The following is an 18,587-nucleotide window of genomic DNA, read 5'->3' as shown; positions in this document are numbered from 1 at the left end:
TAAATATTTAGCATAGAAAAGATCATCACAGGTGTTAATTTAGGTTTTTATATCATTAACATATGTTTTGAAAAGGGAATGCATGGGCATCTTGCTTTTGTTACTCCCTTTTAGTTCTAATGTGAGTTTGATTGCGGAATTTTTTTTTTTTTTTTTTTTTTTTTAGTAAGCTCCAAAGTCTGTGAAAGATTCTAATATGCCTGTCACTTGGGATATTGAACATTACCATAAATAGTTTTGAAATACAACTTTTTGTAAGCTTCAGATTAATATCTCCTTTAAAAAAATTTAAATTATAACAGAAATCAACCAGACTATTATGAAGTGGTTTCTCAGCCCATTGACTTGATGAAAATCCAACAGAAACTAAAAATGGAAGAGTATGATGATGTTAATTTGCTGACTGCTGACTTCCAGCTTCTTTTTAACAATGCAAAGGCCTATTATAAGGTAAGAAATTATGAAATTTGGAAGATACCAATTTGATAATTGGCTTCTTTATAAATCTGGCAGGTGAGTAGTAGTTTCTTTATGTGGCTTGAGTTTGTATTTGTCTTATTCGTAAAGAGACTGAACATTCATATGAGTTTTGTTTCTTATTTATTTACATATTTTAATTTATTATTTTTTGAGACAGAGTCTTGCTCTGTTACCCGGGCTGGAGTGCAGTGGTGAGATCTTGGCCACGGCAACCTCCACCTCCCAGGTTCAAGCAATTCTCCCACCTCAGCATTCTGAGTAGCTGGCGCTTCAGTCATGTACCACCATGCCCAGCTAATTTGTGCATGTTTTGTAGAGACCAGGGTTTCACCATGTTGCCCAGGCTGGTCTTGAACTCCTGGGCTCAAGTAATCTGCCTGCCTTGGCCTCCCAAAGTGCTGGGATTGTGGACGTGAGCCACTGTGCCCAACCCACGTTCATGTGATTATGAACTATTCTTATTTTTCCTCTGTCTGCTGAAATCTTTTGCCCATTTTTCTCTTGGTTGTTGGTCATTTTCATATTTCTGGAACTTTTTTTTTCTTTTTTTTTTTTAGAGACAGTCTCACTATGTTACCCAGGGTGGTCTCAAACTCCCGGCCTCGAGTGATCCTCCTGCCTCAGCCTTGTGAGTAGCTGGGACTACAGACATGAGCCACCACTCCTGGCTTTAGAATTTTTTTTTTTTTTTTTTTTTTTTTTTGAGACAAAGTCTGTTGCCCAGGTTGGAGTGCAGTGGTACGATCTCAGCTCACTGCAGCCTCTTCTTCCCAGGTTCAAGTGATTCTCCTGCCTCAGGCCCCCAAGTAACTGGGATTACGTGTGCCCACCACCACACCCGGCTAATTTTTGTATTTTTAGTAGAGATGGGGTTTCACCATGTTGGCCAGGCTAGTCTTCAACTCCTGACCTCAAGTGATCCACACACCTCCCAAAGTGCTGGGACAACAGGCATGAGCCACCATGCCTGGCCATAGAAATTTTTTTTTTTTTTTCTTGAGACGGAGTCTCGCCCTGTTTCCCGGGCTGGAGTGCAGTGGCACGATCTCGGCTCACTGCAAGCTCCGACTCCCAGGTTCACGCCATTCTCCTGCCTCAGCCTCCAGAGTAACTGGGACTACAGGCGCCCGCCACCACGCCTGGCTAATTTTTTGTATTTTTAGTAGAGACAGGGTTTCACCGTGTTAGCCAGGATGGTCTCCATCTCCTGACCTCGTGATCCGCCTGCCTCAGCCTCCCAAAGCTGGGATTACAGGTGTGAGCCACCGCGCCCAGACAAAATTTTTTAATTATTGTAGTTACTAAACCTTTTTTGATTATGTGTTCTAGTTTTTATATATATTTTTTTTTCTTTGATTTTGTGTGTTTTAAATATCTTCTCCCACTGTGTGCATATCTTTTTACCTTTCATGGTATTTTTTGATGAACAGAAATGTTTTATTTTAGTATAATCAAATTTATCAATCTTTAAATGAGTTTATTTGTATCTTGTTTCAGAGATTTCTCTTGCCCAAGATATTCTTCTATTACATGCTTTTCTTAAAGTTTTATAGTTTTGTCTTTCACATAAGCCTTTAATGCAGCTGGGATTGATTTTTGTCTTTTATAAGGTAGGAATAAATGTAGCTGGGATTGATTTTAGTCTTTTATAAGGTAGGAATCAATTTTTTTCCCACGGGTATAACTAACACTATTCTCTCTGCGTTTGTTCGCAGTCACTGCTGTCATCATTTTCATGTATTCATGGATCTATTTCTGTCCTTTTATTCTAATAGGCCATTCTATTTCTATCTTAATTACTTTGGCTTTATAATTTTTTTTTTTTTTTTTGAGACACGATCTCTCTTGTTGCCTAGGCTGGAGTGCAGTGGCGTGATCTTGGCTCACTACAGCCCTCGTCTCCTGGGTTCAAGCAATCTTCCTGCCTTAGCCTCCTGATTAGCTGGGACTACAGGTGCTCACCATCACACATGGCTGATTTTTTGTATTTTTGATAGAGACAGGATTTTGCCACGTTGCCCAGGCTAGTCTTGAACTCCTGGGCTCAAGCTATCTACCCTCGTCAGCCACCCAAGTGCTGGGATTACAGGCATAAACCACCATGCCCAGCTTGCTTTATACTTCTTTTTCTGGTTAGAAAGCAGGTTAACTACACTTTACCCTTTGCCATTTTGTACGCATTTTACATTAGTGTGTTAAGTCAACAAGCACACAAAAAATTTTTTTTGAATTTTTATTGTGATTGCATTGACTGTAGATGAATATTAGTGAAAATTTACATAATGTTGACTGTTCCAGTCTGTGAATTTGGTATGTCTTCATTTATTTACATCTTTTTAAAAGTATTTTAGTAAAGCTTTAAATGTTTCTTCATAAAGATTCTGCAAATATGTTGTTAAGTTTATTCTTGAAACTATAAATGTTTTGGTTTTGGGTTTTTATTTTATTTTATTTTATTTTATTTTATTTTATTTTGTTTTGTTTTGTTTTGTTTTGAGATGGAGTCTTGCTCTGTTGCCAGGCTGGAGTTGCAGTGGCCTGATCTCGGCTCACTGCAACCTCCGACTCCCTGGTTCAAGTGATTCTCCTTCCTCAGCCTCCCAAGTAGCTGGGATTACAGGCATGTGCCGCCACGTCCAGCTAATTTTTGTATTTTTAGTAGAGATGAAGTTTCACCATGTTGTCAAGGCTGGTCACGAACTCCTGACCTCAGGTGATCCACCCACTCTGGCCTCCCAAAGTGTTGGGATTACAGGTGTGAGCTGCTGTGCCCAGTCCTTTTAAAATCTTTTATATCCTCACTGATTTGTCTGCATGAACTTTCCACTTACTGAATTCAGTGTTTTAAAATCTTACACTCTGATTATCAATTTGTCTATTTCTCCTTATAATTCTGTTACTATTTGCCTTATATATTTTGAAATCATGCAAATAGGAACATACCAGTTTAAAATCATTATATTATCCTAGTAAATTGAACTTTTTGTCATTATGTGATAGCCCTTTTTATTACTAGTAATGTATTTTATTTGAAGTCTGTTTTGTTTGACATTAATGTAGTTATACTAGCTTTATTTTGGTGTTTACCTAGTTTGTTTTTTTCATTCTTATACTTTTAACATGTTCATATTCTTTTAATGCTGAGGTATGTCTTGTAAACAACATATATATGAACTCCTATTACTCCAGTGTATAATCTTTATCTTTTAACTAGAGCATTTCAACTCTTCATAGTTTTAGTAATTACCATTATGTTTAGATACGTTTCTACCGTCTAAATTTCTACTCTATTCATTTCATCTTTTTTTATTTATTTTTTAATCTTTTTATTTATTTATTTATTTATTTTTGAGACAGAGTCTCACTCAGCTGCCCAGGCTGGAGTGCAGTGGTGCGATCTTGGCTCACTGCAACCACCATCTCCCGGATTCAAGCGATTCTTCTGTCTCAGCCTCCCGAGTAGCTGGGATTACAGGCACCCACCATCATGCCCAGCTAATTTTTGTATTTTTATGGGGTTTTACCATGTTGGCCAGGCTGGTCCTGAACTCCTGACCTCAGGTGATCTGCCTGCCTTGACCTCCCAAAAGTTCTAGGATTATAGGCGTGAGCCACCATGCCTGGCCTTAAGTGTTTTTAAAGATGAGGTCTCACTAAGTTGCCCAGGCCAGACTCAAACTCCTGGACTCAAACAGTCTTCCCACTGCCGTCTACCAGGTAGCTAGGACTGCAGGTGCACACCACCTTGCTCAGTTTCTGTATTTTGCACTTCAATGCATTTTGTTATTTTTTTCCTCTATGCCTTCTTTTGATTTCATTTTTTTCAAAACTTTTTTCCTCTTATTACCTCTAAAATTTGGAAATTGTAACACCTATGGATAATCTTTTAGTTCTTATCTAAGAAGTTTTAGTATGCATAATTAACTTATCAAAACCAGAAGCTAATCAGGATCTTAATCCTCCAAACAATACAAAGACTTTAGAATAATTCAACTCTGGTCACTCTTTTCCTTATTTATAATGCTGGTGCTGTGTACTTTAGTTCTTTTGTGGCAATTTTTGAATCTCGTAGAAAGTGGTCCCCAAGGTTTTTGGAACCAGGGACCAGTTTTGTGGAAGACAATTTTTCCATGGACAGCAGTGGATATGAGGGGTGGGGGGCAAGGTCAGGATGAAACTCTTCCTTCTCATATCATCAGGCATTAGATTCTTATAAGGAGCTCACAACCTAGATCTCTTGCATGCTCAGTTCACAATAGGGTTCACACTCCTATGAGAATCTAATGCCACTGCTGATGTGATAGGAGGAGCTCAGGCCATAATGCTCTCTTGCCTGCTGCTCACTTCCTGCTGCGTGGCCCAGTTCCAAACAGGCCATGGACTGGTAGCTGTTTGTGGCCTGGGGGTTGGGGACCCCTGCCATAAAATACTATTCAGCCAGGCATGATGGCTCATGCCTATAATCCCAGCGCTTTGGGAGGTTGAGGCAGAAGAGTGCTTAAAGCCAAGAGTTTGAAATCAGCCTAGGCAGTGTACTAAGACCCCATCTCTACCAAAAAAAAAAAAAAATCGTTTTAATTGGCTGAGCATGGTGGCGTGCACCAGTAGTCCCAGCTACTTGAGGGGCTGAGGTGGAAGGATCATTTAAGCCCAACAGTTCAAGGCCGCAGTGTGCTATGACCATGTGACTGTACTCCAGCCTGGGCAACAGTGAGCTCCTGTCTTTAAAAACATTAATAATAATAATAATAATAATATTGATTTATAGAGTCAGTACCATTCATTATTGCGACTTTCTTTATTCTTCATTCCTTTTTGCTACTGAGAAGTCATCCGTCAGTATGATTGTAGTTCCTTTAAAGGTTATCTGTCTTTTCTTTTCTAGCTGTCTTTAGTATCTTTTACTCTTTTGTATTTTATAGTTTCATTGTGATATATTTTTTGTATTTTCATTAGAGACAAGTTTCACTGTGTTAGCCAGGATGGTCTCAATCTCCTGACCTCATGATCTGCCTGCCTCGGCCTCCCAAAGTGCTGGGATTACAGGCGTGAGCCACCACGCCCGTCCACCATGCCCAACTTTTAAACATTTTTAACACACCTGTTTTTTATTCTATGGCAGATTATTCTGATAATCTAATATTTGAATTCCAGTATCTAATACATATATTTGTTTAGTTTCACTGTCATTTTTGCTAGCTTTCTCTTGTGATTCTTTGATTCTTTGTGCCTCATGATTTTTTACTATGAGCTCATATTTCTTGGAACTTTAGAGATCACTGGAGCATTAAATTGATGTTGGTTTCATCCAGAAATGATTTGTTGCTTGTCCAGGATGACTGCCCTGTCTTTGTTAAGGCTAACTTATGATGAAGAGTTCTCAGAGATTCATTTCACGCCTCTCCTCTCCTCTAGTGCCATGGTTTGAGATAGGCGTGAGTTTAGATAGGTAGAGGTTGAGATGGGCAGTCCTCCTTGCTCCCTGGCAGTGCAGAAACTGATTTGAGTTCCCACTAACAGTGTAGCCATGGCCTTTGGATTCCCAGCTTCTGGTAGACCTTGACCTTTGTCTTCCCTCCTTGCTGCCCGGAGAAGCCTTGGAAATCAAAGCTTGTTTTATCACAAATGAATGCCCATAAAGTGAACATTTGACTTCAGTGTTCTGGGTTTTCATCTGGGTTCTTGCTTTTACTCCTTTAATTTTATGAACATCCTTACTTCCTATTGGCATCCCATGTATGCATTTTTAAAGTTTTATTTTTTAAAGTTTGCATCCAATGTTGTTTTAACTAGAAGGTTTCAGTCAAGACTTTATTATACCCACTATACTTCATGAACAGACATTTTGAAACAAGGTATTAAGGAATTTCAAACTAGAAATATTAATAACAGCAGTCATTAGCGTCTATCCTTTAAATCAAATCTTATCCTTTAAGTTGTCTTTCTTAGTGTATCAGTAATAATTAGTTTTTTTGGGTTTTTTTTTTTTTTTGGAGACGGAGTATTGCTCTGTCGCCCAGGCTGGAGTGCAGTGGCGCAGTCTTGGCTCACTGCAAGCTCCGCCTCCCAGGTTCACGCCATTCTCCTGCCTCAGCCTCCCATGTAGCTGGGACTACAGGCGCCCGCCACCGCACCCGGCTAATTTTTTGTATTTTTGGTAGAGACGGAGTTTCACCATGTTAGCCAGGATGGTCTCGATCTCTTGACCTCGTGATCCTCCCGTCTCGGCCTCCCAAAGTGCTGGGATTACAGGTGTGAGCCACTGCGCCCGGCCAGTTTTTTGGTTTTTTTTTTTTTTTTTTTTTTTTGAGATAGAGTCTTGCTCTGTCGCCAGGCTGAAATGCAGTGGCACGATCTCGGCTCACTGCAACCTCTGCCTCTCTGGTTCAAGCGATTCTCCTGCCTCAGCCTCCCAAGTAGCTGGGACTATAGGCACGCACCTCCATGCCCAGCTAATTTTTGTGTGTTTAGTAGAGACGGGGTTTCACCATATTGGCCAGGATGGTCTCGATCTCTTGACCTCATGATCCACCTGCCTTGGCCTACCAAAGTGCTGGGATTACAGGCGTGAGCCACCGTACCCGGGCATAATTAGTTTTAATTTAGCAAATCATTTGTCTTCTGCCTCAAGTCTTTCTGTAATGAGATAAGACATAAATAATTTGATTTCAGAATGTCTTTAAAACATACATGTAATTTTTTGGAAGTGGGATTAAGACCCATGTATGTTTTAATCATGAGGATGTTAAAATTTGTAATAGAATTTTCAAAATTGTGTCAAAATACTGGTCTTTGCTGAAGCAGGCACTTTAAAAGTAGCAACTAATCTCCAATACATTACTAAAGTGATTTTTTTTTCTTTTTGCTAACGTACAGCCAGATTCTCCTGAATATAAAGCTGCTTGCAAACTCTGGGATTTGTACCTTCGAACAAGAAATGAGTTTGTTCAGAAAGGAGAAGCAGATGATGAAGATGATGATGAAGATGGGCAAGACAATCAGGGCACAGTGACTGAAGGAGTAAGTGTGCAGCTGGAAATTGTGATGGATGGGCTCTTGGAAGGCAGAGAGGGCCCTGCTTGTGATTCCCTCTGGGATGTTGTGGGCAACTAGAATTCCTGTGCAATTGTATTGGTAACTGGGAGAATAAAAGGACATTCAGCCAGAGAGCCCCACTCCATTTTTAAGGGATCCTAGGATATTCTGGACAATGTGTGCCATGTGTGGTGATTTTCATGAATTGTACTTATATTAATGCATATTTCCTGCTCAGTTTTAAAGAGAATCTTGATATTATCAAGGATTAGTCCAGTGTTGTTACATTGAGACATCATGTAAGGGAAGGCAGTGTTGTGATTAGAAGTTGGAATGTAATCACCTTAGTGAGGAATATTTCTGTAGGTTAGAGTGGTTACTGTTCCTAGAACATACTAGGTGTGTTTCTACCGCTGGAATTTTGCAGTTGTTCTTCTGCGTAGAAGATGTTTCCTTTGGCTTTTCCCGTGACTGTCTCTTTTTTATTATTCTAACACCATCTAAAGTGGTATCTACTGAGACAGGACTTTCCTGACCACCCTATCTAAATTGTTTGCTTTGCCTTCCTCCTTTTCAGCTCCTACCCCACCCTGTCATCACAGGGTTGTCTTCAGTTTTTATAATGTCACTATATGTGAAATAGCATACTAGTTTACTTGTTTTTCTCTCTTCCCCCAAGCAGAATGTTTGCTCCTGAGCAGGTATCTTCTTGTTCATTTATTCTTTATATCTACACTATACCTGGCATGTAGGTGCTGATAAATATTTACTAAATAAATACACATGCTTCATGGCCAGGCACAGTGGCTCGCACCTGTAATCCCAGCACTTTGGGAGGCCAAGGGGGGAGGATCACTTGAGGTTAGGAGTTCAAGAACAGCCTGGCCAACATGGTAAAACCCCATCTTTACCAAAAATACAAAAATTAGGCATGGTGGCAAATGCCTATAATCCCAGCTACTCAGGAGGCTGAGGCATGATAATTGCTTGAACCTGGGAGGTGGAGGGTGCAGTGAGCCGAGATGGCGCCACTGTACTCCAGACTGGGCGACAGAGTGAGACTCCATCTCAAAAAAAAAAATGAAAAAAGAAAATAAAAAGACATGTTTGAAAAGAGAAAAAAAGAATAGTAGAGGGAATCAGAACTCTTCTACAGCTAAATTGTAAGAAGCACAATGCGGAATATTCCCCTTTCTTCTGTAACTTATCTACATAGACCTTTTGCTGGAACACAGAGAAGCAGTGATGGGTGAATTTCTCAAAAGTGTAATTACTTATTAGAGTCTCAAAATACAGTTCCTAGTCAGGTGCTGTGGCTCACCCCTGTAATCCCAGCACTTTTGGAGGCCGAGGCAGACAGATCACCTGAGGTCAGGAGTTTGAGACCAGCCTGGTTTCAAACATGGTGAAACCCCATTTCTACTAAAAATACAAAAATTAGCTGGGCATGGTGGTGGGCACCTTTAGTCCCAGCTACTTGGGAGGCTGAGGCAAGAGAATCACTTGAACCTGGGAGGCAGAGGTTGCAGTGAGCTGAGATCATGTCGCCATACTCCAACCTGGGTGGTAGAATGAGACTCTGTCTCAAAAAAAAAAAATATGTGTATATATATATGTGTATATATATACACACATACACATACATATAGTTCCTGTATATTATATATATTTTATATGTGTAAAATTTTATATTTTATATATGATATATAAATATATAGTTCCTCAGCACCTTGTCAATTTAAGTAATTAAGTGATTGGAACTAGATAGAAGGCTAAAATTAGGAATTTCCTGGAATTTTACTCTCTCATATAAATGCAGGAGAAGCAACCCATGCTTTCTTCAGTAGAACACTGCTTGCAGAGGCCCCACCCTTAGTGTAGAGCTTCAGGGCCTAGTCAAAAAATTAAAATGCCTACATTTAGGACTTGCCCATATTTCTTTCTGTAGTGCATAATTGATGAGAAATTGGGAGGATCTTGTATGTTCCCATTTATACCTCCCAAGCCTCTTTCAAATTTTGTTTTTTTGAGACGGTGTCTTGCTCTTTGGCCCAGGCTGGAGTGCAATGGCACAATCACAGCTCACTGCAACCTCCATCTCTTGGGTTCAAACGATTCTTCTGCCTCAGCTTCCCAAGTAGCTGTGAATGCAGATGCCTGCCACCATACCAGCTAGTTTTTGTATTTTTAGTATAGATGAGGTTTCACCATGTTGGCCAGACTGGTCTCTAACTGCTGACCTCTGGTCATCCTCCCACTTCAGCTTCCCAAAGTGCTTGGGATTATAGGCGTGAGCCACCATGCCAGACCCCAAGCCTTTTTATAGCTCTATGATTCTCATGGAGGGAGAAGACATTTTCAGGTTTCTAATGTTTAAATCAAGGATGATTTTCTTGGGACTGGCGCGGTGGCTCACTCCTGCAATCCCAACACTTTGGGAAGCTGAGACTGGAGGATCACTTGAGCCCAAGTGTTTGAGACCAGCCTGGGCAACATAGTGAGATGCCCATGTCTACAAAAAGTAAAAAAAAACTAGCCAAGCATGGTGGTACACATCTGTGGTCACAGCTACTTGAAAAGCTGATGTGGGAGGATTGCCTGAGCCCTGGAGTTTGAGGCTGCAATGAGCCATGGTCACGCCACTTCACTCCAACCTGGGCAACAGAGTGGTGAGGAAAAAAGTGCTGAACCTTAAAATTGAGACTATACTAAATAAAGAGAGCTTCTGTTGTATTGAGATAGAATACCTTTACTTTTATGATTTAAACAAGGAAAAACCATTACTCTTTATTTTATATGTACAAAGAATGATTCGGACTAGAAGCATCATTTAATCCTTGACTGAGACATTCCATTGCTTATTCTAGAAACTTGCTTCAGACTTGGACCCTCCCTGGTCAAGTATTCTTTGGGGCATATACTTCCTATGTTGAAACAGTGACTAAGCTAGGTATAAACCAGTCAGTCTAAAGAGCAGAAATGGTGTACATTGATTTACTTAATCGCTATTTAGTTTTGAGTTAATTTGAATTCAGTTGTTAGACCTGGTAGAGCACCCCATGGTGAAAAGTATGTAGTCCCAACTTTATGTAAGTAGTCATTGTCCTGTAAGAATATGAAGACTTCAATAGATGTGAACAGCAGATATAGAAATGACCAACTATTATGGGACATGTTTTCTCCTGCTCAGTTGCTCATTTCACATTTGTAGCACTTAAACTTTGCCATTACAATGTTTACTGTAGAAAAAGGTTCAATAAAAGGACCTACTACAAGGGATTTCATTGCAAAAATAGCATAAGGAGCCTCATTAGGTTCATATAGGTTATTCTAGGGATACAGTGCCTGTGTCCAGCATCAGAACATCATGGGGTATTCTTGAAATTTGGAGTTAAAATAAGTACTGGTTAGGAGTTGCTTTTTTGGCCAAGTACAGTGGCACATGCCTGTAATGCCAGCACTTTGAGAGGCCGAGGTGGACAGACACGAGGTCAGGAGTTTGAGACCAGCCTGGCCAACATGGTGAAACCCCATCTCTACTAAAAATATAAAACTTAGCTGGGCCTGGTGGCGCACGCCTAAAATCCCAGCTACTTGGGAGGCTGAGGCAGGAGAATTGCTTAAACCCAGGAGGTGGAGGTTGCAGTGAGCTGAGATTGTGCCACCGTACTCCAGCCTCTCCATCTCAAAAAAAAAAGAAGAAGTTGCTCGTATGAATTAGCTTTACAATTTTAGAAGCTATGTAATATTCAGCATTTTATTATTTTTCTTACAAAGTACTCTTTTTCTCCACATTACCAGTCTTCTCCAACTTACTTGAAGGAGATCCTGGAACAGCTTCTTGAAGCCATAGTTGTAGCTACAAATCCATCAGGACGTCTCATTAGCGAACTTTTTCAGAAACTGCCTTCTAAAGTGGTAAGTGATGCAATTAAAAACAGGTAAATGTCAGTGTTTTGTTTTTAGTACTTCAAGAATTTTATTAATTACTGATAAATAAAGTAAGTTTAAAAGGAAAGTGTTGGGCTGGGCGTGGTGGCTCACGCCTGTAATCTCAGCACTTTGGGAGGCCGAGGCAGGTGGATCACCTGAGGTTGGGAGTTCGAGACCAGCCTGACCAACATGGAGAAATCCCATCTCTACTAAAAATACAAAAAATTAGCCAGGCCTGGTGGCACATGCCTGTAATCCCAGCTACTCAGGAAGCTGAGGTAAGAGAATCACTTGAACCCTGGAGGCAGAGGTTGTAGTGGGTGAGCCAAGATTGTGCCATTGCACTCCAGCCTGGGCAACAAGGGTGAAACCTCATCTCAAATTTAAACAAAAAAAAAAAAAATGGAGGATGTTGGACCAGGCGCAGTGGCTCACGCCTGTAGTCCCAGCACTTTGGGAGGCCAACTAAGACAGGGAGATCACCTGAGGTCAGGAGTTTGAGACAAGCCTGGCCAACATGGTGAAAACCCATCTCTAGTAAAAGTATAAAAATTACCCTGGCGTGGTGGTGCGTGCCTGTAATCTCACGTACTCGGGAGGCTGAGGCAGGAGAATTGCTTGAACCTGGGAGGTGGAAGTTACAGTGAGCTGACATCACGCCATTGCACTCCAGCCTGGGTGACAGAGCAAGATTCCGTCTCAAAAAATAAATAAAAGGAAGATGTTGGAGGCAGCCAAGAGATCCTCCTCACAGCAGCACAAAACATACACGGTCTATCATTTTACATGATCAGAAGGTTGTGATTTTTATTTTTTTTTATTTTTGTGTTTTTTGTTTTTTGATTGGTAATTCTTTTTGCTTGTTTCTTACTATGGTAAAGGATATGTATCATAAAATTTATCGTTTTAGCCATTTTTAAGTGTACAGTTCTGTGGCATTAAGTACATTCACATTTTTATGCAACCATCACCATCATCTGGAACTTTTTAGTCTTACAAAACCAAAACTCCATACACATTAAACACCAAGTCCACTCCCCTCTTCTCCCAGTTTCTGGCAACCACCATTCTGCTTTCTGTCTATGAATTTGACTATTCTAGGTATATCATAGAAGAAGAATCATGCAATATTTGTCCTGTGACTGGCTTGTTTCAATTAGCATATGTTCAGGATTCATCTATATTATAGCCTGAATCAGAATTTCATTCCTTTTTAAAACTGAATGGCATTTTGTTATTTATATATAATATCTTTTGTTTATAAGTTTTTTGGGGTGTTTGGTTTTGTTTAGAGATAGAGTCTTGCTGTGTTGCCTAGGCTGACCTCAAACTCCTGGGCTCAAGCGATCCTCCCACCTCAGCCTCCCATGTAGCTGGGTATACGGGCTTGTGCCACCATGCCTTACTACATTTTGTTTACTCATTCATCTGTCAGTGGACATTGGGTTGTTTCCAAGATTGGTAATTCTTCATTGATAAAATAAGCACCTTAACTTAGCCTTATTTATTATTTATTTTTTTTGAGACGGAGTCTCGCTCTGTCATCCAGACTGGAGTGCAGTGGCATATCTTGGCTCACTGCAACCTCCGCCTCCCGAGTTCAAGCAATTGTCCTGCCTCAGCGTCTCGAGTAGCTGGGATTACAGGCATGCACCACCACACCCGGCTAATTTTTGTATTTTTTAGTAGAGACGGGGTTTCACCATGTTGGCCAGGCTGATCTTGAACTCCTGACCTCAAGTGATGCACCTGCCTCAGCCTCCCAGAGTGCTGGGATTACAGACATGAGCTACTACACCCAGCCTAAACGTTGCATTTGTAAGAGTGGAAACTTTCTCATTGTGTAGGAGACAGGGTAAGAGGAAGATAAATGAGTTCTTCCTCCTTTTAGTTCTCTTTGATCTCCTGGTGATGCTGAAAAAAGAAAAAATGAATTAGGTACTCTTCTACCTGAAAAAGGAAGAGGTTTTCTAAACAAGTGAGACCTTTAAAAAGTATCAGACTTCCTTATGCCTTTACATCCAAAAGATAGGTAACATACAGATTTGACTCACATTAGCCTATGAAACCGCAAACATTTTCACGGCCTTAGCATTCTTATATTTCTAGGTAAGGGTATACTTCCAGAAGTACTCTACGGTAGTACTTAGCCCTATTGTGATCATTTACTTTTCTGTCTACCTCCTTTTCTCCCTGAATTTCTTGAGGACAGTGACTGTGCTGTATTTACCTTTGTGTTCCTGTCTATAACTGGAACCCGATCCGAAGGATTGGATGACTTCAGATTACTTTGTACCCCATGCTGGGTGGTCATAGGTATGCAAGATGCTTGTTGACTGATGAGTAGCATGCAACTTTCCTCATCAGTCATTATTAAGTCTAGTTATTTAAAGGTGTGTCTTGATTAGCTGTAGGATAGTTACAACATTAGAAATAAAGCATCTGACCACTGCTGTCCTAGGTGTGAATCTTACTAGAAAGATATAATTATTAATATTGGTCATATGACTTAAAATTTTAAGAAAAGGAGTAAACAGTGTGATGATTCTTTGAAGAATTAAACATGGAATTACCATATGATCCAGCAGTTCCACTTTGGATACATACTCCAAAGAAAGTGAAAGCAGGGTATTGAAGAGATATTTGTATACCCATATTCATAGCAGCATTATTCACAATAACTAAAAATGGAAGCAACTCAGGTGTCCATCAGTGAATGAATGGATAAACAATATGTGACATATACATATAGTGGCATATTATTCGGCATTAAAAAGGAAGGAAATTCTGGAACATCCTACATGGATGAACCCTAAAGACATTTTGTTAAGCAAAATGAGCCAGTCACAAAAGGACAAATACTGTATGATTTCTTATATGAGGTACCTAGAATACTCAAAATCTTAGAGACATAAAGTTAGAATGGTGGTTGCCAGGGGCTGGAGAGAATGGGGAGTTTAATGTGTACAGAGTTTCCATTTTGCAAGATCAAAAAGTTCTGGAGGTGGATGTCGGTGATAGTTGCACAGCAGTGTGAGTGTACCTAATGCCACAGAACTGTACACTTAAAATTGGCTCAAATGGTAACTTTTATGTTACTACGTGAATTTTATTTTATTTTTATTTATAAAAAAATTATAAAAGAAGTGCAGGATAGGTGCAGTGACCCACACCTGTAATCCCAGCACTTTGAGAGGCCAATGTAGCTGAGACTGTGTCTCTACAAAAAAATTTTTTTTAATTAGTTGGACATGGTGGTGTGCACCTGTGGTCACAGCTGTTTGAGGGTTCTGAGTTGGGAGGATCACTTGAGCCTAGGAGTTCAAGGCTGCAGTGAGCTGTGATCATGCCACTTCATTCCAACCTAGGCAACAGAAAGAGACCCTGTCTCTTTTTCTCTCTCTCGCTCTCTGTCACTCTCATTCACCCACACACACATACACGCAAAATAGAAGAGAAGTACTGTCTTCGCTCAAGATTTATTCTTACCCTGCAGGAGATAATCAGTGATGGTCAAATCAACAACAGTGATTTGGGGCAATGAAACATCAATGATTAGTTCCCCCCATTCCCCCTTCAAGGTCACCTTGAAGGAGCTGGTTGGGAAAAGCAGATTTCTATTGGTCCCTCAGGGTGTGGCAGTTTGAAAGACAACAAGAATTGAGACCTAAAGAGGCAGGGCAGTTTTCACCTTTCGTCAGTAAGTCCATCCCAAGCAGGCTGGCTGTGTGGGAGAGGTAGATTGGGAATTTGTGGGATTGGATGACTTCAAGTTACTTTGTACTCCGTGCTGGGTGGCCTTGCCATAATTTGTCCTCTGAACTTTGTCTCAGAAGTAGAACTGGTGAAGAGAAGGGGCAGCAATGGAGATTGATCCAAGTAAAGGAAGGAGTAGGGTTAAGAAAGTAGTGGTAAGCTTAGGGGATAGATGAGATAAAGCAACACAGAGATCATCTATCTATTCAGCCCAGTAATTGAGTGAAGGCTGTGACTTTCTGATTTGTTGTTGTTTGGGCTTCGGTAGGGTTTGAACAGGTAGGAAGAGCTGGGAGAACACAATCTGACTTCCCCTGAACCTCTCCCATCTGATAAGACCAACTTTTGATATTTGGGCAACTGCAGTTATTTCCTCCAAGTAAGAAAATCTGTAGGAAAGGCTGAGGACAGTAAGTGAATCTAGGTTGTGAAAGCTTCAAGGACATTCCTCAACATGTTCAACTTCTTGGGATGAGCTAGTATTTGATAAATCAGAAGTTGCTAATAATTTAGCTTCATTTCTTTTTTTTTGTTTGTTTTTTCAAGACCGTCTTGCTCCGTCACCCAGGCTGGAATGTAGTGGCTCAATCTCAGCTGACTGCAACCTCTGCCTCCCAGGTTCAAGCAATTCTCCTGCCTCAGCCTCCCGAGTAGCTGGGATTACAGGCGCCCACCACCACACCCAACTAATTTTTGTATTTTTAGTAGAAACGGGGTTTCATCATATTGGCCAGGCTGGTCTTGAACTCCTGACCTCGTGATCCACCCGTCTCAGCCTCCCAAAGCGCTGGGATTACAGGCGTGAGCTACTGTGCCTGACCAGAATTTTGCTTCTTCTTTTTTTTTTTTTTTTTTTTTTTTTTTTTTGAGACAGTTGCTCACATTGCTCAGGCTGCAGTGCAGTGGCACAATCTCAGCTCACTGCAACCTCCACCTCCCAGGTTCAAGTGATTGTCCTGCCTCAGCCTCCCAAGTATCTGGGATTACATACATGCACCAACACACCAGGCTAATTTTGTGTTTTTGGTAGAGACGGGGTTTCTCCATGTTGGCCAGGCTAGTCTCAAACTCCTGACCCCAGGTGAACCACCCACCTTGGCCTCCCAAAAATGCTGGAATTACAGGTGTGAGCCAGCACGCCCTGCCTAGATTTTTTTTTTTTTTTTTTTTTTTTTTGAGATGAATTCTCGCCCTTGTCCCCTAGGCTGGAGTACAATGGCACACTCTGAGCTCACTGCAACCTCCATCTCCCAGGTTCAAGTGATTTTCTTGCCTCAACCTCCTGAGTAGCTGGGATTACAGGTGCTTGTCACCATGCCCGGCTAATTTTTGTATTTTTAGTAGAGATGGGGTTTCACCATGTTAGCCAGGCTGGTCTCAATCTCTGACCTCAGGTGATCTGCCCGCCTCAGCCTCCCAAAGTGCTGGAATTACAGGCGTGAACCACCACACCCAGCCCCAGCCTAGAATTTTTTAAAACATTAAATTGTATGCTAGTTGCATAATAATAACACTCAAATGCCAAGTTCTAACTCCTATGCCATGCTGTTGGATAGATCATGAAGCTTCTTAAAATTAAATTATTTATGGTTCTGATGTAATAAACGTGCTGTACAGCGGTGTCTTTAGCCTCGAATCTCACAAAGCTACTTAACTGGTTGTTTGAACAACATTGTCAGTGTACTTCCTTCTCTTCTCATTAGCTTATTGAGCATGCCTGGCTTTTTGTCTTCCAGCAATATCCAGATTATTATGCAATAATTAAGGAGCCTATAGATCTCAAGACCATTGCCCAGAGGATACAGGTATGAAGATGACCATACATAAATGTTTGTGGTTTAGAGCGGATTGGCCTATGATCTTTCCTAGGAGCTTTTAGAAAACAGAGAAGCTAGTTGTCTCTGTAAGGGGTTATTAGCAAATCATGTAAATAAATTAAAATAGTGTTACTGATTGTAGCTTTGGATTGCATCTTAGGACAAAAGTTAAAACGTGTTGGTTACTGATATTTCTGATTATAAAAGATACATTTATGATAAAAGCTTTCATTTTTAATGTTTTAATTTTTTATTTTTGTGGGTGCATAGCAGGTGTATATATTTATGGGGTACATGAAATTTTGCTACTGCCATACAGTGCATAATAATCACATCAGGGTAGATGGGGTAACCTGTTGTTTATTTTTATCTGCTTCCAAATAGCTTTAGGATACATTAGAATAAAAGCTACCCATAACGGATGTTAGAGTGTAAGGTCAGTGGAATTAGATATGACTTTTTTCTCTTTGGCCCTCTCTACCCTCCCCCTTCACTGTATCCCTAGCAGTAAATAGTGGCAACTAAGCACTCAGCATAGACTTGCTATGTACCTAGCACTGTTTTAAGTGCTTTATGTGTATTAGCTAATTAATTTTTTTTTTTTTTTTTTTTTTTTTTTTTGAGACGGAGTCTCGCTCTGTCGCCCGGGCTGGAGTGCAGTGGCCGGATCTCAGCTCACTGCAAGCTCCGCCTCCCGGGTTTACGCCATTCTCCTGCCTCAGCCTCCCGAATAGCTGGGACTACAGGCGCCCGCCATCTCGCCCGGCTAGTTTTTTTTGTATTTTTTTTAGTAGAGACGGGGTTTCACCGTGTTAGCCAGGATGGTCTCGATCTCCTGACCTCGTGATCCGCCCGCCTCGGCCTCCCAGAGTGCTGGGATTACAGGCTTGAGCCACCGCGCCCGGCCAGCTAATTAATTCTTAAAACCCCACAGGGTAGTACTGTTATTATTCCTATTTTACAAGTTAGAAAACCGAAGCACAGAAATGTTAAGTAATTTGCCCAAATCACTGCCTAGTAAGGAGAACTAGGATTTGAATCCAGACAGTCTAGCTGTAGTCTGTGTTCTCAACCTTTACACTTACTGTTTCTTCACAGAGTAGGTGGTTAATAAATATTAATTGTGTGACTGAGTGACTAGGATTTAAAATTTGATTATTAGAAGTAAGGGAAAAGGGCCGGGCGCGGTGGCTCAAGCCTGTAATCCCAGCACTTTGGGAGGCCGAGGCGGGTGGATCACGAGGTCAGGAGATCGAGACTATCCTGGCTAACATGGTGAAACCCCGTCTCTACTAAAAATACAAAAAACTAGCTGGGCGTGGTGGCGGGCGCCTGTAGTCTCAGCTACTTGGGAGGCTGAGGCGGGAGAATGGCGTGAACCCGGGAGGCGGAGCTTGCAGTGAGCCGAGATCACGCCACTGCACTCCAGCCTGGGAGACACAGCGAGACTCCGTCTCAAAAAAAAAAAAAAAAAAAAAAAAAAAAAAAGAAGTAAGGGAAAGTATAGGGAAAAAGAGCTAAATTGTACCAGAAATTGAGTATTTAGAGTAGAACTGATATGGGTCT

At 40.9% G+C, this 18,587-nt stretch overlaps 1 protein-coding gene across 50 annotated transcripts in view; it reads left to right on the top strand.

Annotated features, from left to right (window-relative positions):
- The window catches only part of LOC105480555 (polybromo 1), a 150,891-nt gene that overhangs the window by 16,760 nt on the left and 115,544 nt on the right, over positions 1 to 18,587 (top strand). For all 50 annotated transcript variants that reach the window (XM_071091878.1, XM_071091860.1, XM_071091856.1 and 47 more), the window contains 4 exons: positions 303 to 450; positions 7,357 to 7,500; positions 11,317 to 11,433; positions 16,941 to 17,009. In XM_071091878.1, coding sequence (XP_070947979.1) covers positions 303 to 450; positions 7,357 to 7,500; positions 11,317 to 11,433; positions 16,941 to 17,009 — 478 coding nt within the window. The remainder of the gene's footprint in view (positions 1 to 302; positions 451 to 7,356; positions 7,501 to 11,316; positions 11,434 to 16,940; positions 17,010 to 18,587) is intronic.

The sequence above is a fragment of the Macaca nemestrina genome, chromosome 2 (genome assembly GCF_043159975.1).
Source record: "Macaca nemestrina isolate mMacNem1 chromosome 2, mMacNem.hap1, whole genome shotgun sequence".
Classification (NCBI taxonomy): domain Eukaryota; kingdom Metazoa; phylum Chordata; class Mammalia; order Primates; family Cercopithecidae; genus Macaca; species Macaca nemestrina.
Note: the sequence above shows the minus strand (reverse complement) of the source record. Positions and strands in the feature narration are given on the sequence as shown.